Here is a 26415-nt window from a genome sequence, read left to right on the forward strand (position 1 = left end):
TTTCAGTTGGAAGAAAGTTCTGGAAGGCTCATGAGATTAGTTTGGGTCATGCTGACTTTGAGATGTCTGAGGGAGATTTCCATGGAGATATGTAGCAAGTAGTTGGATAAATGAGTCTAAAATTATTAGATGAGGTTAGTATTGGGGACTGAGGTTTAGGAGTCAATGTGGAAGCCAGGGTTTAAAACCATGAGAGTGAATGAGATTGCTTACGAAAATCATGTGGCATAAGTATGTTAAAAATGAAGCTCTGGCTTACCAATCTGTGCAGGAAGAGAAGGAGGAATGGCCAGAGAGGTTTGTGGAGAACCAGAAAAACCTTGGGCAGGAGTTCTTGGGACAAACTGGACCCAATATTTAAATATAGGGAAATTTCAAATCAAAATTCAAGAATTCAGCTTATCTTTAAAAGTGGAAAGTGAGACCACCCTGGGTCTGTATGTCCATGTGGCAATAGCCATCACAACAGCTGTACTACCAATGGAATAGTGGCTGTCCTCTTCAGATAAGGCATCCATATTTCAGGCTGCCAAAGGCACCACCTCTCACTTCTATTTGCCCAAAACTCAGGCAGAGATAGTATTATTATTGCATGGAAAATACATCTTCTCTAAAACATAATCTCCAATGTCATATATGTTTATACAGTATGAGTATGTTTATGATACAGGCAAATATTTAAAAATTGATTATATATTTCCGAAGGTTTTTGTTTGAACTTGATCCACTTCATTCATTAATATGACTTGGCTGGACTCTACAGGCTTTTGAGTTTGCTACCTTAAAAGAGAATGTTAGCAGCCAAAGAAATGGAGACGTTAAAGAAATTATTTATATCAAGTGAAATAGTGCAGGTAAGTGATTTATACCATGGATTTTATAGTGTGTTACATCACTTCTGGCTACCTAAACTAGACTCCCACCAGTTAGAAGCCACTGGAAGTGAAGGGTATGAGAAGCTCATTTGAGAAGCACATACTAGGTATCACACTGTATAAGATATGCTGCATATTGTCATTTCATTAACACTCACAACATCTCTGGGATGTAAGAATTATTTTTCCCACTTTGTAAAATGAGAAAGCAAAAGTTCTGAGAGGTTAAGTAACCTGCCTAAACATGCAGAGCTAATAAGGGAGCAAAGCCAGGTTTTGAACTCAAGTTTAAAAACAAGGCCAACTGATCTTTCCATTATGCCAGGATTCCTTCCCCATCAATGAAAATGTTGGAAAGATGCAATAAGGTAGAAAAATCTGATTTTACAAAATCAACCTCAACTGGATAATAGTCACTCCAAATGCCAATCAAAATTCAGATAAAATGAATCTATGACGGCATATCGAAGAATTAGAGTGACAGTCTAAGAAAACAATATAACAATATTCTGGACACCAACCACACTTAATTATATTTTGTTCAATGAATCAACAAAGTAATTCTGTTTTCTCTCTACCTCTTCGAAACCGTACTAAATTTTACACTTTCCCATAACATCAGGTAATGCAAATATTATAATGTATCTAAGCATTATTTAGTATGAATGTAAAGGGTGAAAAGAAAAAAGCTAGTGGAAATTTGGTGTTAATAATAAACCATATGCTTAAAACTTTTACTCTCTAAGAAAGAGAATGTTATATATTATTACTGAATCATTTGGCTATTACCAGCTGCCTAAAAGTCATGGTCCCTTACAAATGTGTTCTTGTTGAAATGCTCAAATGCAAAATCATAATATATGTTATTGAATCAATAACTATTTTAATTCTGAGTCTGTTCTGTGTCTTTCAGCTTATTTTTTTAATTCCCTAAAGGATTCAGTCATATGCTTAGTCAACTAGCTCTTATATTTCTACTAGTTTGCAAACTTAAATTTTAGCAAGTCAGTTGGCTTTACTTTTGAACCAAATGAGTAAAAATTATAAAGAGTTTCTATGTTTTGCATTATAACTCTCTCTTTAATCAGATTCCAGATTGTTATTCAATACAGTAAAATTACATTACGTCACTCATTCAGAATTTATGATCACTGAAGGACACGAAAGCTGATATGGAGGGAAATCTACAATGTATTAATAAAAATAAGAAACTGCAGGCCTTCTGATACTATTCCTAGGACCTGCTTATTAGTAACACACAAAATAATTACAAATAATTCTTTGATAAAAGCAATAAAATATTGTCTTCAAGCTCTATCTCCATGATGAAAATTAGCTGTACCACAGCATATAGTTAAATATATCTTAGACACGATTTCTAAAAGTGTAGGTCAGAAACCTAAGAGATCATTTGATCCAGCCCAAGCATTCAGACAGGTAAGTTACCACCAACTGCTTTTTACAGGTTCTGCAACTGAGATCTTAGTGATAGGTACTTTGTTTATGTTACTAAAACTAAAATTTCTTTGTTGAAAGAATGTGGCTCTTTCCATTAAATTATATTGACTTTCTTCCTATTTAGGACAGATTAGTGAGTTCTCAGTGGACATGCCAGTAACTTCTTATATTCTTGAAAGCCCATGAGTCAACAAGATTTATTTGGCAAGCAAGTCATTGCTATAGGGTAAAATTCCTGATACACAACTAGTGTGCATATTGTACATAGATATTTGGAGATGAAGTCAGCATAATTGAAGAATCACAGAGGTGGTAACTGTAAGACATATAAGCTTAAAAATATAGAATTGAATATTCAAAGGGCCCCATATATGATCAAGTTTAATACTTCAACTAGATAGAGAAAAAAATTCAGACTAGAGATATTATTTTCCCAAAAATTGACAGAAACTACAGGGCTTACTCAAGTTTTATATCTAGGATTTCTGACTCCTAGTCCAGTGCTCTTTCTACAATATTTAAGCTGCTTCAGTCAAAAGAAAATATATTTTTATTTCTATGTTTTGTTAAATGACAAGATTATCTGCACTAACATTTACGAAAATAAAACTGTTACTGAAGGTGTCACATGAGTGGTTAGGTTTCATGGTTTCATTGTTCTCTGTAATGGCAACTAATGAAGTTTCAGTATTCTAGATTGTATTAGGCTTTTGCCTCCTTGAACATTTGGGGAATTATCTTTTAAAAAAATCTAACATAAAGTTTTTCTTATGATTTAAAATGCCTCATTGATACAAAATCCAGGCTGCAATAGGCATTTTTCAGCACACTTTTGTTCTCTGAGGAGAAAGATGACTAGTCAAAAATATCACAACCTATAAGAAAAAATCAAGCACATTAGGTTCCCTTCCTTCTTTTCAACATCATCCATATCAACGTATCAAAAAGAAGGATTAAAAGAACTCAATTATACCTCAATTACTCTTTATTGATTTAATAGTATCAGTCATAGATCTGGCCCCTCACTTGTGTATAACCTGGTAATAATATAGTAGCTGAGCTGGTAAGCAGCTGGGAAGAGAAAACCAGGATTGAGTATATTAAGTCACAGGGTCTAGATTTGCAGGTGCATGCAAAAAGGACACCTTTCCAAAAACAGACATTCTATCTGGTACATTGTACCATAAAAAACAAGAAGTAACTGAATGACACAATAGAACTTTAGCCTTGCTACTGTGAGTACATGTGTCTTGGAATTGAACATACATGCAGAATGCAGCTTATTCATACTGAAACCTGAAAGATGTGTTAGTCAATGAATATGGTACAGACACAGTTTCACTGATAATGCCAGTAAAAATGGAGAATATCACATCTGATCAAAAAAGTTCAAGGAAACAAAACAATCTCTTCAACTCACCGTTCCTGTTGTGCCCAATGAAAGGTGATTCATCTGCTGTGTCAGGGGGCCCATCATGTTGGCTGGCTGCATTGACATGGGATGGTCCATGGTTGGTGTAATCACAGCACCCTACAAGCATATACAATGTCCATTTGAAAACATATCCTACAAGGAAGGAGACTTCTTACAAATAAACGCTGTAAATTGTAAATGTGTGAACATCAAATGTTTTTACTTTTTTACTAAAAAGGCTAAATTCAACTGTATATAATTTTTATGTCCATTCATGTCATTTTGTGCTTGTCTGAATAGATGGCATTAACAACTTCCTTTCTTCTGAGGTAATTTACCTGTGATGTGTCTAAAATATGTCACTTACATTTTCATTTTTTGAGGTAGAATGTATTGAAAATCATCTATATCCTCTTGCCCACTGTTCTAAATATAAACTTCTCTGACTGAAAAATATGAACATTAGTGGAAATTCTCTAATTTTCTTGTTATTTGATAAGACTTGGTTTATGTCATTTATCTATTATTTATTAATACATAGATAATTCTTAGTCACCCTAATACAATCTACCACTAAGAGGGATAATGCTGGCCCACATAGGTTTCTGAACTGGATCTCTTTGAAGGACATATTAAAATCTATCATTGATAATCTAAAAATCAAAATTACTATTTCCCATTTGTTTTCCTCCTAACCTTTTGACCTGTTTTCTATCTATCTATATTTTAGACACAAGACAGAATACCAAACTCTGTTAAAGCTGGTCAAATTTTTATGCCCATCTACAATTTTTTTTTAAAAACAAAAGTGTCAACTTTTAAATCAGATGTTAAGAAAAGTGGATGTCTAGAATATGTCTTTTGATTTATTATCATTGTTGGGGATAAAAGAAATTACAGACACTTTAAAAAACTTCCATCCATATGCAAAGTGTCATATGGTGAGTGAAGAATGGAGCTAAGTCATTTTATCCTTCCATTTCTCTTTCTCTACCCTGCTACTTTCCTTGCAGTAATTAACTTGGAGAATGAAAAAATATTTTAAAAAAACAAACTTAAAAAGCTTGAATTGGATGGAATCTTTGAGAGTATATAATTTCAATGTTTATTTAAAGATTATGATAAAAGTAGAAACATGTTTTATAACAACCCATTTAAATACTCAGTTATGATAAAATGATTATATATCTGAATAAATTATTTCCCTAAACATTATTTTTCTCATTGGACAGATGCATGTAGATGGCCAGATCTTGGCACCCAAACTAATTACCCACTGTGTGTTTCCTAAAATGCTTTTGCTCAAACTAAGCAATTCTTCCTGGTATTATCAAAATTCAACTTCCTGACTATATCTGTGAAAAAGATCAGGCTATCACTCTGCCTTCCCTACGGGCTCCTCCCCATTAATTTTCAGAGATAATAGAAATTGAGCCAAATATTTGGAAATGCTTGATATACAGGGCCAGCTTTGTTCACAAACACATTTAGGCTTTTCAGTAGGAATCAATCAGAAAACATGTCTGTTATTTTAAAGGTCTGTAGCTTGTAAATATACACAATTGTGCATTTGTGTTGTTTGAATTTCTCGATGCTTCTGTGAATTGTCGTTCATCAGGATGCCTCTTAAATGAGAAACGTAAGATAAGCTTTTACTTAATTATAATTCAGAGACACATCACTTTTCTTTCTGCTGCCTGAACCTTTTTAACAAAAGCATCTTTATTGTTTTCCTTTTTAAAAAAATACTTACTGGCCTTCATTTCAGGTATTTGTTGTGCCAGACCAGAAGTAAACACTTTAAGAAGAACTAGGGTTCTTCTTAAATCACCTAGGGATAAATTATAGAATAACCTCAGACTTAAGATGGAAGTCCTGAAGCATTTTTTTTTTCAACCAAAAAGTGGCACTTTGACAACATTCTAATGCTTAGCAGGTGCAAGACTTCGATTCTCTTCTTGAACTCAAGACAGGTTATCTTTTCAGAATATTTGCCCCTAGACATTCCAACATGCAGCTAAACTGTCACAACCCCAGAAACCCCTCAATTCTAAACAGCTTGCTCTAGCCACAAAAAGGATCATTCATGTAAATCAGAGATAAAAACCAAACTGCGTTTGGTAAGGATACTTTCTTCTCAATATCCTGGAGGTTGTCTCATTCCCCAGGGGTGTGTTTTTTTTTAAAAGGCAATATGCAAATGAGGTAGGTGAGCATGTGACAGAACAATCAAAATTCATGCATGATGAGAAGGATCGAATGCCTGCACTTGGAATTAATTTTGGAAGAACTGTCTGGTCTCTTTGAGAATCTTTTCATTGAAAGCAGTATTTGGGGACTCATTTGATTACAGATGTCACAGAGTGAGTGTTGCTTCTGTGTATAAACCAGAAACCTGACAATCAAAGGGAAGAGTAAGAAGGGATTTATCATTAATTGGAATTGTAAATAGCAACACTAGGCACAGAGTGGAAAATAATGTAAGGAGACCAGTTACTGCACATAAATGAACAGTTCTTTCTAAGCAGATCAGTTACTGCACATAAATAAAAAATAAAATAAGGATTCTTGGGGAAGGATATGTAAGAATCTAGAGTCTTGTTCGCATTCCATAAAAACATTCAGTGAAAACAATCCTACAAATTATTAAGAATACAAATTTTTTAATCTTAAGGGAATGGAAGAAATGTAGTCAGGGAGTAAACTGGAAGTAACTAATAGGAACTCCTGGGAGAAATGAATTTTCTTAATAACACTTTATCTGGGACAGACAAATTAGAGAGGTTTAGTGTTGGTTACCTGCAGCAAAGGGGGTGTTTGCCAGCCACTTTGCTTATTTAAAACTACAGAATCTCTTTTGTATTGTATATGACATAAATAAATAAATACAAAAGAAGAAAAGGAAAGCCTTATGGTTAGTATGGCAAAGCCAGTATCCACAACCGTAACTCTGACTTATTAAATACACTGTCAAATCCACTCCAACTCAATACATTTAAGCCATAGGCTGAAGAGTGTTTGTGACAGATGTTGCCAACACATTAAGCATAATTTTGTTTACTTGAGATGTATAGGATATGGTGTCTGACAGAGTTCACTTGGCAAGTGGCAAAGGAAGAAGAAACAGATTTTTCATTTTAGCATCTCTGGATGTCTGGGTTTGCTCAATGTTTGGGCTGCAAAGAAAAATATTGTACAATGCTATAATTCCACTAAAAAATACAATGACCAAACAGCTGATGGAAACGTCTGGTCCTTTTTAGCCACTGCCTTTGCAAAACAAAGCTGCTCCCACTCAAGAGACAAAGGGTGGATCTGGTTGCCCTAGTTCTGAAATAAACAATTTTCAACAGTAATTTGGGTAAAGTTTCCAAAGATCATCATGTGTGGCGTAAATATATCTGACCTAAGGCCAGAAAAGCATCTGTGTTGTTAACCTTCTGCCAATGTTTGAAAGAAATTTGAAGTCTTTGAAAGTTCAATATTTTAATTTCCCAACTGAAATACAAAACCATTGGCAAATCAGGGAAAAGCATGTGTGGTTTCTCTCCCATCTAGAGCACACATAGCTGGCTTAGCACCTACATTAATCCCAGAAGATGAACCACAATAAGAAGAATTAGCTGCATTAATATTCCTGTGATAGTATCCTAGGTCAGTGCCACCCCAACTATGGTTTGTGGTTCAGTAGCAGCAGTAGACAAAAATTAGACTCTGGGATTAGGCCTTGAAATCTGTGTTTTAACAAGCTCTCCAGGTGATTCTGATATACTCTAAAGTTTAAGAAGTATGCTCTGTCTAAAAACTGCTACCATATAAAGCCAGTGTTACAGTTCTTACAGGCAAACAAGTGGCTTTATTTTATGTATGCGGTTGCTCAATTATTTGTTTGAATCCAGTCTTTTTACAGGCCATGGTCTTTTATGTGATAATCACATTATATCTTGTTAAAAACATTCAAAGGGGATAAGCCTGCATTTTTGATGAGCTGACCTAGAAATATTATCTGAATAATCACACCATATAATCACTGAATAAGTGTGATGACGTGACATGCTTCAATTTGATCAGTTTGGCTTGTATTATAACACATTGGGAATCCTTCATATTTGGAATCTTAGTAGCCTTGCATTTGAACTCATAGAAATGGAAAAATAAAAATAAAATTATTTGGATAAGTGAAAATTAAAAAAACAGCATCCCCTTTTTTCTGTTGTCTTATCTAAATGCCTCAAGTCAAAATGTCTGTGATTTGTATTATACTATTGCCTATAGTTATTCACACAAAACTATATATGAATTTTAAAAAGGTGGTTTTAAGTCACTATTTCATTATTCTTTTATTCATGTCTGATTTTTGCCAGTTTTTAATATTCCTAGAATAAATACCTAATAGCAACAGAGATCTCATAATGTAAATGGCATGAAGGTAGCTTAACTTGAGGAATAGCTGTCCAAATGCAGTGTTCTGCAATATTAGCGGGCAACATTCCTTGTCTTGTAGTATATGTAGGGATGTCTAATTTCTTTCATTTGTTGATGTCAGCGGTTTTGTTTTGTTTTGTTTTGATGAGGGTTCAGGGTTTAAGAAAGACTTTTGTGGGGAGAAGAAACAAAAGGAGTAAGAAATGTCTCTAATTCTTAGAAACAATCATTAATCCTTATCTACCTTGATAAATTTCCAACCAACGGAGTAGTGCAGTTCAACTTTAAAAAATTATGTTTGAAATTCAAAAGCTGTGGCAAAGGTGGTAGCCTTTAACTTTGTAAGCATTTTGGAAGGATTTGACAAATGCTTGAGCTATGGGAAATGATGAATTACATGGTAAGCCAGAAGCCACCCTGCCCCTAGAACTTCATTTTAGCACTTAATACCTCCCTCCCCTTTATTATTGTCTACTTGTTTCTTTCCACATTACATCTTTCAAGAGGGAAGACATTATGTTTATACAACTTTTGTAATCTCTATAAATAGGAATTGCATGCAGTAAGTACTCAAAACAGTTTTTGTAAATTAATTTTATATATCAGTACCACTCATTTTTCAGTTCAATGACAAACAGCAAATATTTACCAATATTTCTGATTTTGATTGTTTATTCTGAAAGGGTTGAAATTATGTTGTTTTGTTCACCACTGTCTAGTGTCTATAGTGCTATTTATGGTATGAGGCATATAATATATGCTTTATAAGAGTTCATCGAAAGAATGATTAAAGAATGAAACTTCTAATCAAAAAGTAGTTAGTTAGAAATGTTATTTTGAGATTGCTTGTTAAAATGGATCATTACAAAATTCTTGAGAAAACCTGTTCTCCCAAGGGGCAGTTCAGTTTTAAAACCATAGTTCAACTCACACATGCGCATTAATGATATCTTCAACCACCATCCCCTTAAAGATGAAATCCAAGATTTGCTTGATGAAAAAAGTTTGACTAATGCTATATAAGTATATATATATATATATATATATATATATATATATATAAAAGAATAAAAAGTATTTGTATATGTACATATTTCATTTGTTCTCAACCAGGAGTGATTTTGCAATGTCTGGTAACATTTTTGGTTATCATAACTGCCGAGGTGTGCTATTAGCACCTAGGGAGTAGTGGTTATTGATGTTGCTATACATCCTACAACACAGAGAACAGTTCCCCATGACAAATAATTATCCAGCAAACCCAGGATCAGTGCTAGGGTTCAGAAACCCTGGTCCATACATACATATATCCGTAAGTTCCATTTATACAAAGTGAGGAAGAATTTGACAGGCAGTAACTAGAAAAATGACACAAAGTAGGCCGGGTGTAGTGGCTCACGCCTGTAATCCCAACACTTTGGGAGGCCGAGGTGGGCAGATCACGAGGTCAGGAGATCGAGACCATCCTGGCTAACACGGTGAAACCCCGTCTCTACTAAAAAATAGAAAAAATTAGCCAGGCATGGTGGCAGGCGCCTGTAGTTCCAGCTACTTGGGAGGCTGAAGTAGGAGAATGGCGTGAACCTGGGAGGCAGAGCTTGCAGTGAGCCAAGATCATGCCACTGCACTCCAGCCTGGGAGACAGAGCAAGACTCCGTCTCAAAAAAAAAGAAAGAAAGAAAGAAAAATGACAGAAAGTATTCATCTACAGTCTGTTCCCTACAACTAATAGTACATTTTAGATCTATGGCAAGATTATGGTTATAATATATACCAATTTCCCAAATTCCATAATTGTGCAATGAAAGAAAGCAGGACTATTACATGACTTCCAATGGCTTTATCATTATTTTTGATTGCTAACTTATTTTGCTATTTATTTTGGAAATGGGGCAAACTAGAGCTGGGTTTCTCTTTCCTATGCTTGGACAGGATTAGACTAATTGGCATGATATTTGGACTACTATATGGAGATATGTAGCTATGGGCTAGGGGTATAATGTTTAGAAGACATTTTCTATTGCTATATGATAAATGTAGAAGAGATATGTACATGTACATAGATTTCCCAATAACAGAATATCTATTAATTATAAACATAGAGTTTTTTTCCTTGTACTCTTAATCACACTTTTAATTTCAAGTTGATTTTTGATTCAGTAACTAGTAACTGGAAGTATTTTTTTTTAAAGTTATAATATTAATAGACACTAAAGCCAAACTAGTTTTAGCCATGGAAGTCCCTTTAAAAGAATCCTAATTATGTGCTATGCCTATTCAACTGTGAATAATGGTTTCAATTATTGGTTAAGTACCTATTAATATAATAGTGTCATTTTGAATGAGAATATAAAGTAAATATGTCATATTGAAGTATTTCTTACCAAAGCAGGTACATAGATAATAAGGATTCTCAATAATGCTTTATTTTAATCCTTTAGACGTTTGTGCCTAAAACTACAGAAACAAGTTTATCAGTAGCTTTTGGTGTTTTCAGTAGCTTCTTTAGAATCCTAATAGAGCAAAGTGGCTTTTAAATATATTGCATTATTGAGGGAGAGTTGAAAATTTGAGATTTTGAGGACCCTATGGTCAAAGGGATTTTGTTGACTGAATATGCAATAGGAAACTTAATTATTTTGTCATTAAACTTGTACACTTGATTACAGAATTGATCTTAAGATTATAAATTTCTTACACAGATGGGTTACTATATTTTTTCCTCTTATTTTTCTACTTAAGGAGATCATAACTGCTGGGTCAATGGAAATATTAATTGTTTAGAGAAAGATCCCAGGCCACTTCAGAAGGACCTTAGAGCTTCAATGACAAAGGGTGAACTTGTGTTCATCAGCTTCTGATTCCAATCGCATAACTAATGAGTAGCTTTCATCTGGGGATGTCTACCACTCACAAATATGTTATGGGAGAAGAGAGGAGCAAGTGGCCAGTAGCCCGGGTCAGTCATAGGAGTTATTCCCCAGAATGTAGTATTTGATAAGAATTTTAGAGGACACATGTAAACTGCTGTAGAAGTTTACATAAAGATACATGTGTTGTGGTGTAGATAATGTGAAAAAATGAGACTATTTGTGTGAAAAAATTAGTGGCATAACCATAGTCCTTTGTCTTTGCTTTGCAGGGCCCCCGTGGTATATAGCTTTCCTATACAGATGTATTGCACACTCCAAAATCTATTTAAAGGAATCAAAAACAACACAAGACAAAAAAATCAAAGACAATAGACTATAAAGCTATGACACTTAAAAATGAATTGATTAATCGAATATATTTCAGCTCCTTCTATGCTTTTTTTAAGATAGAAAGAAAACCGTTGATCTCTACCCACCAAATATATTTCATAATAGAAAATTATATTTGAAATATTGAGATTAGCTCCTAATAATTTTTTCTACCTTAAAAACAATATGTATATGTGTATGCATATATACATATATATGTATATGTGTATGCATATATACATATATATGTATATGTGTATGCATATATACATATATATGTATATGTGTATGCATATATACATATATATGTATATGTGTATGCATATATACATATATATGTGTATGCATATATACATATATATGTGTATGCATATATACATATATATGTGTATGCATATATACATATATATGTGTATGTGTATGCATATATACATATATATGTGTATGTGTATGCATATATACATATATATGTGTATGTGTATGCATATATACATATATGTGTATGCATATATACATATATGTATATGTGTATGCATATATACATATATGTATATATATATGCATACACATATACATATATAACCTTTAAGGGGAGCGGACCAGTTTTTCCTTATTTTTTGTTCTGAGTGGGGATACAAGGGAAACAGTGTTAAATGACCTCCTTTCCCAAAGTGCAACCTAGAGGTGAGTTAGTTTTTCATATTGGAAATGTCCTTTTTAAGACACTGATACTGTTAAGTCAATGGCTATTCTACATTAAATGTACTGGAGGAGTGTAAGAGTAGATAGGACAGTTCAGTGACAGGACAAGACATTTTTCTATTCCTGCTTGTCTTATTCAGAAACCAGTTACAGTGAATGAGTTGTAGGGCCGCCCAAGAGCATGTGCTTTCTACTCTGTTTCAGCATTATCTCTGTCAAAAAGAGACTTCCACAGGTAGGTCTGGGATGGCCTTGTTAGCATAGCACACATAATCTACGAGGATCACACAGCTTTCAATTTACCTTTCTAGCCTGATCCCCAGCCCATACACATGAAGCCTCTCTTTCCACCACACTGTATTCCTCATCATTCTCTTGTCTGTCTTACCTCTTACCCTTGCTGTCTTGGCCTGCAATGCTAGGCTTCTACAGCAGTTTACATGTGTCCTCTAAAACTCTTATCAAATACTACATGCTGGGGAATAACTCCTATGACTGACCCAGGCTACTGGTCACTTGCTCCTCTCTTCTCCCATAACATTTTTCACGCACTTCGATCATGATCAAACTTTATTTCTTCCCTGAATCCTAAGTTCACTGGTATCATTAGCAATACCTTATATATTTCTTTTTTAATGGTTCTGAGCCCAGCACAGTGTCTGTCATAAAACAGATGCTTAGTTAATGGCGCTAACGGACTGAGTGAGTGAATGGCACTTGCTCACCAGCCAGGTCTCTGATGACTTTAATGGTATGTGAAACCATAACAGCAGCTCCTTGCTCAAACTGGACAAGAAGATTCAATGGAAATAACAGAAGCATTCTCAGGCCAAAAAGATGGACGTAAAAGATCCATTCACCCACTTCCTCTGCTTTTCTTTGACAGTATCTCAGTCTGACCACTGCCAGCTTGACCTTCTCATCATTTAGTATGAAAATCCCAGGGCTTCTGAGAGCCACACCCCACCCAAGGAAGTTTAACATTGGAGTTCACAACATGATTTCCATTCTATGGAAGAATTATTTATGCTCAGTTAAATGCTGCAAGATGTTCTGTACATATTACAGCCAATGTGTACTGCCACAAATGTAGGTTAAGGTTTTTTAAATTAGGACTTCACTATGCCATGAACTGTTTTAGCAGCCATATATCTGCCTAAGATTCTTGTCAAACCTTGTCTTGTGATAAGAAATGCTTTATTCATTTGTACAGCAATCACTTTGTATACCTCCAAACACATTTTCAACTTACAGAAGTTTCAAGCACACATCAGATGCAGTATTCAGGCCAGCCTTCTTCCAAACGATAAGGCAAACAGGGTTCCCAGCAGATGTCTGAATATTTATGGGCCTCATCTTTTGTCTGGTAAAATGTTTATCTGGCTTTAACTAGCACTCAGGACAGTGAGCTGTCATAAAACTTCTCATTAAGAACTTCTCCTTACTGACAAATAGACTGAAAGACCTGGTTGCAAATCCTTTTCAAGGTCTTGTAAGATCCTCTTGGCGAATGGGCCTGCAAAATCATTGCTCAAACCACGGGGGCAATCAAGAGAAAAAGCTGCCTGTTATCTTACTTATGGCCATTGTTTATAGTGCAAGTTGCCTAAATATGTCACAAGGCACCTCAATTTTTGGCTATTACTAGGAAAGTAGCTATTCCTTGTCCTGCAATTTGCTACAAAAAGCACTTTATTTTGTGGTCCCTCAGAGAATATTTCTTTTCTCCTTTAAGATATTTTTAGGAATTTGCCTGGTTAGGGCTGGAAACGTAACTAGATCTAAGGATACAGGTGTGAAGTCACGACCCTGTTAAAGAACTAATTTACTTCTTTTAAAGCACACTTTCTATTAGTATTATTATTGCTAACATGCTTCAAACTCAGTACATAACCTACTGATGACATGTTCTCTAGTCTAATGCTGAGATAAAATATGTCCTGGTGTAACAGACATATTCTAAGGTTAAAACTTATATATTAGCATCCAAACAAGTTACATTCTGAGGCCTTCAAGATTTCAATTAATATATTTAAAACTGTCCAGATGAGATAAAAGACAGCTTTATCTTGTTATCCTTCAGTGTCCTATTTGTTTCAGGATTTGTGCAAGAAACTTAGTTACATGTTTTATTCCACTTAGACTTTATTGCCATTTCTCCTAAGCAGTAATACTATATGATTAATTTTAACTTTTTTTTTTTAGTTTAATAGAATGTTCTTAAACTCTACTACCTTGTTTCTCAAAGTATGGCCTGGGACTGGATACTATCATCAGGGAGCTTAGTACAGAATCTCAGGTCAACCCCAGCCCCACTAAATTAGAGCCTGCCCCAGGTGAGTTATATTCACAATAAACTTTGGAAAGCTTAGCTCTACATTTGGTCTGCCAGGGCTCTGAGTGAATTTTCTATTACATTGCTTCTAAAAAGATTCTTGGTTTGACTCTCAATCATTTTGTTAAGTCTTTTGTTCTTACTTGAGAGCCAGATAGCTTGGAATAATATTAGTAATATTAATATAACTCCTTATTATAATCACAGCCAGTGATACTTAGTATAGTTCCTCAATCTTCTCCATAGGATTTCTGCCTTTACCCATAAAATCTCCTTTAACAAAAAAATTCCCTTTCTTTTCCTATGACATATTTTCATGGCAACCTTCACACTGAAACCTCCATTCTTTCCAAATAACGTCATCTGCTTAACCAGTGAATTAGAAATAGCTATGACAGCCAAGCATTAGAAGAGATGGTATATGCCGTGTAAAATAGTAAGACACAGCAGCGAAATATTTTGGTTAGCTCAATATACATACCATAAAAATAAGGTGTTAGAAGTAAAATTCCAAAATATTCCCGCTTGTTAAGACTTGATTAATCAAAAGTGCTACAATTAGTTTAAAAATTAAAGTTTTAAAAAAGTCTTTCTTGCCTTGGTGTTTCTTCTGAATTCATGATCCAAATTTCCAACTACTGACTGAATCCCATGTACCTCAAAACTACTATATCCCGCTCTGAATGTTGTCTTCCTCTTTCATTCTCAGAGTATTCTTTCTTTGCTCGATTCTCAGAATAACAAAGAAACTGCTAAGTCATCTTGATCGTTTCCTTCTCCCTCATCAGCCATAACAATTCAGTCAGGAGTCAAGTCTTGTCAGAACGACATCATAAATTCCTTTAAATCTGTTCTCTCTCTCGCTCTCTTTTTTTTTTTTTTCTTTTTTTCCTGAGATGAAGTTTTGCTCTTGTTGCCCAGGCTGGAATGCAATGATGTGATCTTGGCTCCTCCTGCAACCGCCGCCTCCCAGGTTCAAGCGATTCTCCTGCCTCAGCCTCCTGAGTAGCTGGGATTATAGGCATGCACCACCACGCCCAGCTAATTTTGCATTTTTAGTAGAGACGGAGTTTTTCCATGTTGATCAGGATGGTCTTGAACTCCCGACCTCAGGTGATCCGCCCCCCCAGCCTCCCAAAGTGTGGGGATTACAGGCGTGAGCCACCATGCCTGGCACTGTTCTTTCTTTAAGATTTCTTATTTTGACCAATCCAGTTACTTCTTGTGGTGTACCTCTGCCATTCATGGATGTAGAAATTTATTTTTCAATACTCTCTTCAGATGTCATTAGCTTCCCCCAATGTGAATCCTACCTCTTCAATGTAGAATTGAAAAAAAAGAAAAAAAGAAAAAAGAAAACCCTCCTAAAAACATTTCCTACACCCTTTTGCCGCTAGATACAGATTTGTGACTTCTGCTAATCGAAAGCACCTGCAAGGGAATTAGAGTTGAAAGACAGATTAAAATAATAAATGAGCAAGGAATGTGACATCCACTTTTCCGGTGAGGTGTTGGCAAAAGTAGCAAAATTTCAAAGTGTGCAGCAATGGCAACCATTTCCTTACCAGAGCAGAGTGGAATGGTTTGGGGGACAGCAGTGACAGTGGTACTCTTTGGTCATGTAACAGGGTACATATAGAATTGTATTGTGCAAGAATATTCAGCATTTATTTGCAATCAGTTTATCTGTTGCAAAGATTTCTTTTTCTATAGCAACTATATGAAATAAAAGTGTACGTGAATTTTATTGTTTTTAATTTATTTTCAAAGGCAGATGGGGTGGGAAACCAAACTATTATAATTACATCAAAAATAGTTTACTAAGATGTCTTCATTTTTCCTCACTGCTCCTTTAACAGGAACAAATAGGACTTTATGTCTACTAACTGGTATTCACATTTGAAATATTTATCATTATGTGGCCTTGGTGACATAGCATTTTTATATTACCTTACAAAACTTCTATAAAAAAATAACATGGGGATACAAATACATTAAAGAAACTTATTGCAAAAACACGTTTTCTGACCTCTCAGCCTCCAGTTAAAATTATACTGATGTACTAAAGTTATCCAAGAGAAAATTATTCAGAACCGGTTTTTTTCCTGCCATTATTTTTTCCTAGCACTCCCTTCCTTTTCTCATAGTTTATACATGGCAAGGAAATGAATGGTCAGCAAAATCAGGCGATTTGACAACTGTCAGAGATTTTTAACATATACTTTTGCTTCATTTCATGCAAGAGCAAGCCTGAAGCCATCTGCCTACCAACAACACATCTTTCATTCCTATTATAGAGACAGAACCCCCCACGTCATCATTAAAACACAATCTTCAAAGGCACGTTGTTTTTGCTTATCCATATTGTGACAGATGTTTTATATCATCTATCCCCATGTGCTAGTCTCTCTGTGATGGACTGCCCACTCTTTGCAGCCAGCTGTGGAAATAGCTCCATTGTCAACTGTGGCCACTCTCATTCCATTCCTGTGACTTCACTGAAGACCACATCCAACAGCAAGAAAAACAAACAGCCCTGATCACTTCCTTGAAAACATGTTCAGGGCAGGAGGTAGGCTGTCTCTAAACAAGCTCTCTTTATGAGGTATGTTACAAGGGAGAGGCAATCTTATTTGAAACCCTCACATGTCATCGAGTTAGCCAATGGAGGTAATCCCTAGATTAAGGAATAATGAAGCAATAGCATCTGTGGGCACGATTTGGGTGAAAACATCTGGTTGACTCAGTACCACTTCAATTAGTTTGAGTATGCATCAATCATTTATTTTCTTTTCATTGTATAAAGTTCCCACGAGGAAATGTTTACACCACCAGCTTATCCAACTCTTTGAAATACTCTGAAAAGACTATAACTATATTGTTTTAAATGGATAGACAATCAATGTGAATTCTCTGTGGTAGAATAATACCCTGATATTAGGATATATTTTTAGAAACAAAAATTGATCTGTTTTTAAAGAAGTCTATCTTAGCTGGCTTGAAATTGATAAAGCAATACTTTTAGTAGTAAGAATTGTGTCAACTTGAAATACTGAGGGGGGTACTCAAATTATAGTATATATGCCAAACCATCTGCAATGTTAGAGCCTTCATAACTTTTTAAAAGATATTTTGGTACTGTACAGTGTTTAGAATAAAGAATATTCATTAATTCATCCATTCACGAATGCTGAGTTTCTGTTATATCTTGCTGTGAAATAACTTAGAGTTAACTTACAGTTAAATAACTTTAACAAGCTATAATAGAGTAAGTTTCAAAAATGCAATATAAAGTAATCAAGGACATTACAATTTTCCGCAAAAGTAAACATCACTGGAGAAGCCGTGTTATTTTCTGTCTTTTTTTAGTCTAAAATTTTCACTGGGTGATGCTCCTACCACTCAACTCCCAGAGTCACAGTTGAGCCACAAGACTTGCATCTCCCACTGTAAGTTAAGGGACTGTTTATGTTGAGCAAGCCTGGATGTTTTGCTTCAGCAGGAGGCTCTGGGTCCCCAGGAATAAGCCTGAGATCACTGAGTATCAAGCTGAAAAACATACTGTAGGAAGGAAATAGTTCTAAAATATGATGACTTGTAGACACACCAGATTGCACCTAAAAACATGGCTCGATTGTTATCTTAGTAATCAAGAACAAAAATACCTTTATCTTTATTGAGACCCTGAAGTCTCAAGGCATGGATGGCTCATCTCTGAAGAGTTGGCTATAATTACATTTCGGTAATTCCTGTTGTTAATCACAGCTCATTATGGGGAGAGCCCTCTTTCTCCTTAGCTCTGATCAATGCCAGTTGTCAACTCACTGGTTAATTGATTGGTAGTATTTTATTGTGTCATTCCTCCTGACAATTTTTCCTGCATCCCCGCCCCCGCAACCCCCTGCCAAACAGTCTGTCAGTTGATAGCTTTTAGCATTTGCATGGCAATGGAATAGCAAATTCAGCTAACCCACATATTCTGAGTGGCTATTCTGACTATAGTGGGTATTTTATAAAGGGTTAAAAAAAACTAAACCAGGTGCGGCGGCTCGATGTCCGTAATCCCAGCAATTTGGGAGGCTGAGGCAGGCAGATCACTTGAGGTCAGGAGTTCCTGACCAGCCTGGCCAACATGGAGAAACCCCGTCTCTATTAAAAATACAAAATTAGCCGGGTGTGGTGGCGGGCACCTGTAATCCCAGCTACTTGGGAGGCTGAGGCAGGAGAATCACTTGAACCTGGGAGGCAGAGGTTACAGTGAGCCGAGATCACGCCACTGCACTCCAGCCTGGGCAACAAGAGAGAAACTCCATCTCAAAACAGCAACAACAACAACAACAAACCAAAACAAAAAGTCAAATTATAATTCCATGATTTCTTCATAGGCTAGACCCAACAAATATTAATATCCAATGGCCTCGGTATAAGACCTTCCTTTTAAAATGTATTTTTTACACAGCACCCCCAAATGTACACAATTCAAACTTAATTAAAAATAATAAAACTTCACTGGTTTATAATCATATCTGAGGATTTTTTTTTTTTTTTTGAGACCGCGTGCCACCACACCCGGCTAATTTTTTGTATTTTTAGTAGAGACAGGGTTTCACCATGTTAGCCAGGATGGTCTCGATCTCCTGACCTTGTGATCCGCCTGCCTCGGCCTCCCAAAGTGCTGGGATTACAGGCGTCAGCCACTGTGACCGGCCTATCTGAGGTATTTAAGTTAACTATTTTATGTATATTCATTAGGGGCCTTAATGAACCAGGAAATTAATTGTCAAAGTTAAAAAAAATTATATTCCAAGGATATATCCAAATATGAAATGATGATTTCACCCCATCCTAGTGATACAGCTATAGTGTGAACTCAGATGGTTAAATCATCTAGGATACTGTTTTTTGGATGAAAGAAATAGTGTGCAAAAATTTCAGAAAAACAGAAAACTATTTTTATTTACCTATGGCTTTGGAAAACAACAATAAAATGCAGTGCTTAGTTTGGCATTCTTTTAAACACTCATTGTGAAGAACAGTAATTATACTTTCCAATTTACTCATACTACAAAATTTCTAGTAGTCAAAGAGTAAATGAGATTCTCAGCTTTTCAGTTTATAGACACAAAAGGAGTAGGAAATCTGCTGGTCAATTTCAAATTTCAAAACTTATCAGCAAAAGTGAATGACAATTCACATTTCATTTTATTTGGTCTCAGTCACCTTTCTTGATCTGGTTTGATTATAACCCCATGTGGCTAATTTTCAGCAGGTCTATGAAGAGCTTGCTTCTTATTACTGCCATGCATGACGTTTCCCTTGAGTCGGACCTTCAGTAAATATTCATGGGACAATTTTTCCCTAAGTACATTAAAAAAAGTAGAGAGATCAGTAATGGAACAATTGGCTTTTCTAAAGAGTTCTGGAGTTAATACTCTAAAATCATATTGTATCTACCAAATTATTTCATAATTATTTTCCAGAAAATCTGGGTGTAGGAAGAAGCAAAGAGATCACTAGGTGAACAATGTGGGAGCAAATTTGTGAATGAAGTGACAGAAAAGTTGACAATGTACAATGCTGAAAGCAGCAGGAACAGCTGCCTCAGGCAGTGACAGCATTATGCAGCCAGGGCTGCATAATTTTACAGGGAAATGGAATCCGCAGCTAGAATTCCTGCCCCTTGAATGTAGTTCAAGGCAGGATTCCCTAGGCCTACACCATGAAGGCATCCCAAGTATTAAAACAAAAATTGTCCAAGATAGAGAGGTTATTAAACACATGTATGTTTTGGTTATAATTACTAAGAGACAAGGATTTACACTGAAAATATAGAGGGACAGCTGACAAAAATTAAAACTGGGATTAGCAAATGGAGCAATGATTGACTTCACAAAGTTCACATGAAGCAAGCATATACACACCTATGTATGAGATAGATGTGAGGTCTGCATGCATTGAAATTCCACAGCTTGAACAGCTGCATTTCTCCTCCAGGAAAGCTTAATTTCTCTACTTTCTTTTATGAGAAATTCTTTTTCTGGCTCTTTATTTTACCTGTCCATCTCTGACTTCCTGGAAGAGATGCTGTAGTCCCCCATGCCATGGATGGATAATTCACTATTGATATTATTTTTCAATGGGAATGGTCTTTTTCTTTCATTTAGTGAGTCAGTAGCTGGTCAATGAAGCCCACTGGATTTGTTTCTGTAGTATTATAAGGTCTGTGTTTGGCAAATTATTCTCAATGCCATTACATAAATGCAGGATTATAAGCAAAATTTCCTAAGTAGTTTTAAAATTTAATTAGGAAAAACTCTTTAAAAGAGTAGGAAATATTCCACCTTTATTAAAAACTGTTTTCTCATTTTAAAAATAATTCAAGCATATATAAAAAGAAAAATCCTTTTTGCTTGTTTTTGTAACTGTTTTTAGTTTTACAAGTAGATAATATCTAATATAAGGAAAATGACAAAATATTATTACTTTAGAAGAAACTATTCAATGTGGGTTTGATTCAGAGTTCTTTGATCTTTTAGACTTAATATGTAGGGTTTTGAAAAAAAGTCTCATCTTAAAAAATTAAATAAAAATGTTGTATAATGCTCAAAATTAATTATACGCTGCAATAATAAACTATCTTACGTGTAGAAATTGAAAAGAATGTTAGCATATAGTTTTAGATACTTAGAATTTTCTCATAGTTATCTAGTCTACTTTTTATAAAGTGCAAACAGTGTCATTAATTTGATAACCTGAAATAGAGCTACAATATTTATAATATTAAGGTGGGTCTTATTCAGTGATTATGAACATTAAAAATAAGGCATATTTACCTCAGACATATCACCCAGCATAACACAACTTTGAGACAAAAAGAATTAAATTATGGTACACTTGGATTCATGTGCCTGTCAGATCAAAGGTTTTAACTAACCTTAAGACAGAAAGAATTAAATTATGATAGTATTTGGATGAACATGTCTGTCAAAATCAAAGCTTTTAGCTAAATCATAAAACTCCTTTCCAGTTAAGATATAATGATAGGATTGCTAAAATATTAAAAAATATCTTACTTCATATGCTAATGTAATTGGCATCAAAGGACATGGATAACATACTAGTATTTTGTCTTTCATATACAGAAGAATCCAATCATAATTTTTTATTAATCTGCCAACTTGATTTACTCTAGGTTAAATTATATAACCTGAAATATCAAAATTTAATGAAAAAATCAAGCCAGATATAATGAAATACAGTTGGTGTTAACTGAATTGAAACATACCTGTCCCAGCTCTGCCACCAACTTGTGTGATATTAGTAATGCCAATTAACCTCTCTGAGCTTCACTTCCTTCATCCATAAATACATTATCCTATTATATTCAGGTTAATCTTTTGTGATAGTACATACAATATTATATAATTGCCTCATGAAAAGACAGAGTGAAGGACTTCTCTGTACCCTGAATAAGTAGGACATTATTCCAAAGCATAGAAGACTCCAAACCCAAAAGACCAATGAACTTCTTGCTGATACCTGGAATTTTCTAGAAGGTTCACAAACGTTTTGTTACAAAGTAATAGGAAAAATATTGCACACACTTAAGTCTACTGATAACCTCATTTACCCCAAGATGCTAATAACCAGATCAAATTTTTCAGGAGAGGTTTTGGGAGAAGCATCCACTATTAGTTTAGCGGGAGTTGACGATTGTTTTCTGCCTCCCGTGACCCTCTCTAAGAGAATCCCACAAAATGCATGCACAAACACACACACGCATGAGATTAGAGTCCCATGAATCTTTGTTTAATAGAAGATATGGCCAGTTTAATTTCTTATTCCTTAAAATACTGATTTGATTTCTCTCTTCCCCAATACACTGGAAGTTTCATAAAGACAGGGACTATACATAATTTGTACTGCATTAAATCTCTGAATATGTGCAGCACATATCTGGCACATAGTGGGTTCTCTTTAATGTTATTTAAATGAAAAAGCAAAAGAGAGAAAGAATGACCTTTTGGAACATCTAAGCGTCTTGAAGGAAGGACATCACCAAGTGGGAAGAAAAGATGTTGAAAATAATGGCTGGGGTTCTTAAAGACAAATCACACCTGCTTGCTATTTTTACCAAAATCTGGCTCCAAATATTTAACATCATTTGCCATTGCATTTTTAGTTTTTAAATTATTTTTCCCCTGCTGGAAGATAATTCCATGAAGAGCGGATCTTTTTTTGGTTTGGTTTTGTATTCTAACTGAATACAGAATGGCAGTGCCTGGCACATAGCAGATACCCAAAAAAATGTATGTTGAATGAATAGAGGAATGAATGACTCTGGTTTCATTTTTCCAATAAGTCGCTAACTTCAGAGCAATTTAACATTTTCAGTGTTAAGGGAAAAAAACTGGCAAAGAATATGAACTTTTTCATTGCTGTCATTCTTCCAAGGTCCAGGCAACAGAAATGTTCTTGATTCTGCTGAAAACATTTCAGGAATTAATTAATTACATGATAATTATAATTTGCAGCCTTTGAAATTCTTTCAGAGGATTTTTAAATACCTTGAGATTAATAAAATTTAAAACAAATTTTTATTCCCCTAAGGAATCTTTAATTTTCAAATACACATACATTTTTTTTCTGGAAATACAATCCAAATGTTTCTTATTCTCTTATAACATATATTTTTCTGGAAATACAACCCACATGTTTTTGGTTCTCCTATACTTGCAGTATTCCATCACAATATTGGCTAGGCTGATATGATAATTAACAGCCTGCTTTAGAACAAATATGTGCTTCCCCTGAACAGCCAATAGGTAAGTTTTCATGATAATTAACAGCCTGCTTTAGGACAAATATGTCCTTCCCCTGAACAGTCAATAAGTAAGTTTTCTAATAAAAGCAATACAAGGAATGTCTAGCTGATTTCAGATTGGCTCGAAATCCTAGTTCTAATGACTTTTAACAATTCAAAATGGGGGAAAAAGCATATGCTCTTTAATGGATATTCACTGGAGATTATTAAACTTAACAAATTAAAGAAGAGAAGATACACTTTAAGCAATAATATGAGGTAATTTAGTAACTGTCTAATAAATTGAATCTGTATAGCACCAAAAGTAAATGGAGAGGGGGAAAGAGAGAAAGATTTATCAGAGAGAGTACAGGGATATGAGGAAAAGTAGAAGGGCTTTCCTTCTCGCATAATTTTGGCTCTGCTAGGAAACCAATGCTGTAACAATTTATTTCATTTTCTAGGACAGTTATAAGACGAAATTGTGTTAGCCAGAACATTTCTCATCATACGCCTGACCATGTGTAATAGAAATGGACATGATCAAATGGTTGGACCATTCTGATTTACGTGGGACTGTCTACATAACTTCATAAGCAAGGGTGATTGCAGTAACAGAGCTGCCTTGCTGAATCATTACAAATCAGAAATACAGGGAACACATCCTAGTCCATCTCAAGAGAAAAGACTAAAGCTACATGCTTTTGCATTAGAAGTTTGTTCCAGATGCAGAATTAAGTTTCTTGCTTCTTTTCTTTGTTAGAATTACAAAAGTGAAAAAGTGACAAATTCCTTGATACTGGTTCAGATGTCAGTAATTAGATAGCACAGATTAAAGGTTTATATTTGAAATGTTTAATCCTTTTGTATCACAGGTAATATTCCACTAAAAGGACCTCCTGCTGATTGTCTGTCAATGAATCCTCACTCTTGACAATTTCAGTTTGAACTTTGTATTTAGAAAAAGACATGAAGGAAAGTTAAATCTTTGAGCCACAATCCAATTTGTAAACATTTGTCTGGAGATACGGGCATACTGTTATGGATTCTTAAGAAACTTACTTTAAACTTCTGCTCTTTAAAATGTCGAATAGAACAGAGAAAAAAAAACACCAACAAAAAGCATGTATAAATATTCAGGGCATGGAAAAACCCCACAGGAAAACATGATGTTCTTCAATAATTTAGCTCTCACATCCCCCTATGTAGCTTTTTCAAGTTGGCCATTTGAAACACTTTGGAATTAGTAAGTCACTCTGAGCTCATACTTCTACGATCAGTAAAAGTGGTTCTCATTACCAGCATCAACCAGAACGTTAGAGAAAAATACGGTTTAAAGCCCCAAAGGCCAAAGATGAGATTATCCAGCAAAGCCTGAAATAATCTATTCTTGTCAATAAAGTAAAAGAAATGGATTTTTTTTATAGGAACACTCTATTCTAAAAGCAGTGGGAACCCTCCAGTGATAATAATGTAGGGTTTATAAAAATCCCCGCATGCACAATGACTAACAATGAGACAGATATATCTAAACAACAAGATAAATAAACAGTGGACTTTTAAATTTTTCTTATAGGCTTGGCAAAGGAGCTTATTGCTTTCTTGGTTTTTACTAGGCAGAGGCTTGTTGCTGTGCTTTTCGAATTTTGTTGTTCTTCCACTAGCTGGGCTAGTGGCTATGGAAGAAATACGATTTAATAAAAAAAGTTTCCTGAAATGTTACGCAAAATGGAAATGAAACAGCTTTTCATGGATATACAGGACAATTTCTGAAACCTTTACATCAACTGCTAGACTTCACTGGGGGCTCCTAAGATTTCTTCTAATTTGAAGTATCTATCTCTATTTTCCTAACTTATCACTGTGGTCAGTTCCCTAAGAGGAAACATCAAGTGCATATACATTTGATTAATTCAAAAAGACATATGTAATACAATACATAATTAGCCATAACAGTATAGGTATAAGAAAAAGCATAATTGGGTTGCTAAACAATCTTGCTTGTAAGGGGCATATGCAAGCACTTAATTTAGTACATATAAGACTAGTAAATTTAAGGTAACCTCATCATATGCACAATACTAGCTATTGCATATATCAACTATGGTAATTACTATGAAAAGTAAGCAAATTGCTAGAAATCTCGTCTGTTCTCTCCAACAGGAATAAATGACTCATAAGTCTGTTACTACCCTTCTTGGGTAGCAAACCTGTATTTGGAGGTACATATTGAAAATCTTTATCTGGCCTTGAAAGGTCAACATGCCCAAAAGGAACTACATATCCCTGATCCTGAACTTATGCCTTCTCTTACACATCCTAATTCAGTTTAAGGAGACCACTTTCTACCTAGCCACCTAGGCTAAAATTTCCTAGAGTCAGTTTTGACCCATGCATCCACCATATTCTCTTCCTTACTAATTAATACCACAAATCTCAACAGTGTTCAGTCTTTAAATGTAACTCTGAATAAACTCATATAAACACACATTTGTATTATATGTATATTTCAGTCTTTTCATTAAATAATATCTATAACGGAGGGCAGCTTTCAGCATATAAGGACAGTAATGTGTATGTAGCATCCATCAATCATTCCTCAGTTCATGCCATGTATAATATAAACTCTTCCTTGAAATAAATTTCATATATGCATCTTAGAAAGTTAGATTATTTTGGAGTGTGATATCAGAATCTGAGTATTTAGACATGTATCATGTAACACAAACTTGGAAGCATAATGATTTTTCAGTATTGATTGAAAATACTTAGAGATACAAGACAAAGAAGATAAAAGCCTTTATTGGAAAGTAAGAATTGATTTTTAATATACAACATTGTTATGCAGAAATGGTTCTAATGTGTATTGCTTAAGAACCTTCTAAGAATAACTCTTTGATAAAAGGTTTCTCTTCTCAATAGAAGTTTTAAGGTTATTATTCAGAACCCAAGTTGATAATTAGCTTGATTTTCTCTATGCTAAATAAGAAAATAAAGCGAAGAGCACAATGTTCTTTTTAACATAGATGATGACTAATCCTCTTTCTTGGAATTTGCTTTCAGTTTTCTCAGCTTGTTTCTACTATTTCTCCTCAATTATGTGCAATGAAATTATACTTATGTTAAGTGATATAAAAGGGAACAAGTACCACCCTAATTTG

General features: G+C 34.8%; 1 protein-coding gene across 18 annotated transcripts in view; it reads right to left on the reverse strand.

Annotated features, from left to right (window-relative positions):
- Positions 1–26415, reverse strand: part of RBMS3 (RNA binding motif single stranded interacting protein 3) — an 861233-nt gene that overhangs the window by 82459 nt on the left and 752359 nt on the right. For all 18 annotated transcript variants that reach the window (XM_063721655.1, XM_063721659.1, XM_054550494.2 and 15 more), the window contains 1 exon segment: positions 3754–3864. In XM_063721655.1, coding sequence (XP_063577725.1) covers positions 3754–3864 — 111 coding nt within the window.

The sequence above is a fragment of the Pongo abelii genome, chromosome 2, assembly GCF_028885655.2.
Source record: "Pongo abelii isolate AG06213 chromosome 2, NHGRI_mPonAbe1-v2.0_pri, whole genome shotgun sequence".
In the NCBI taxonomy this organism is placed as follows: Eukaryota; Metazoa; Chordata; class Mammalia; order Primates; family Hominidae; genus Pongo; species Pongo abelii.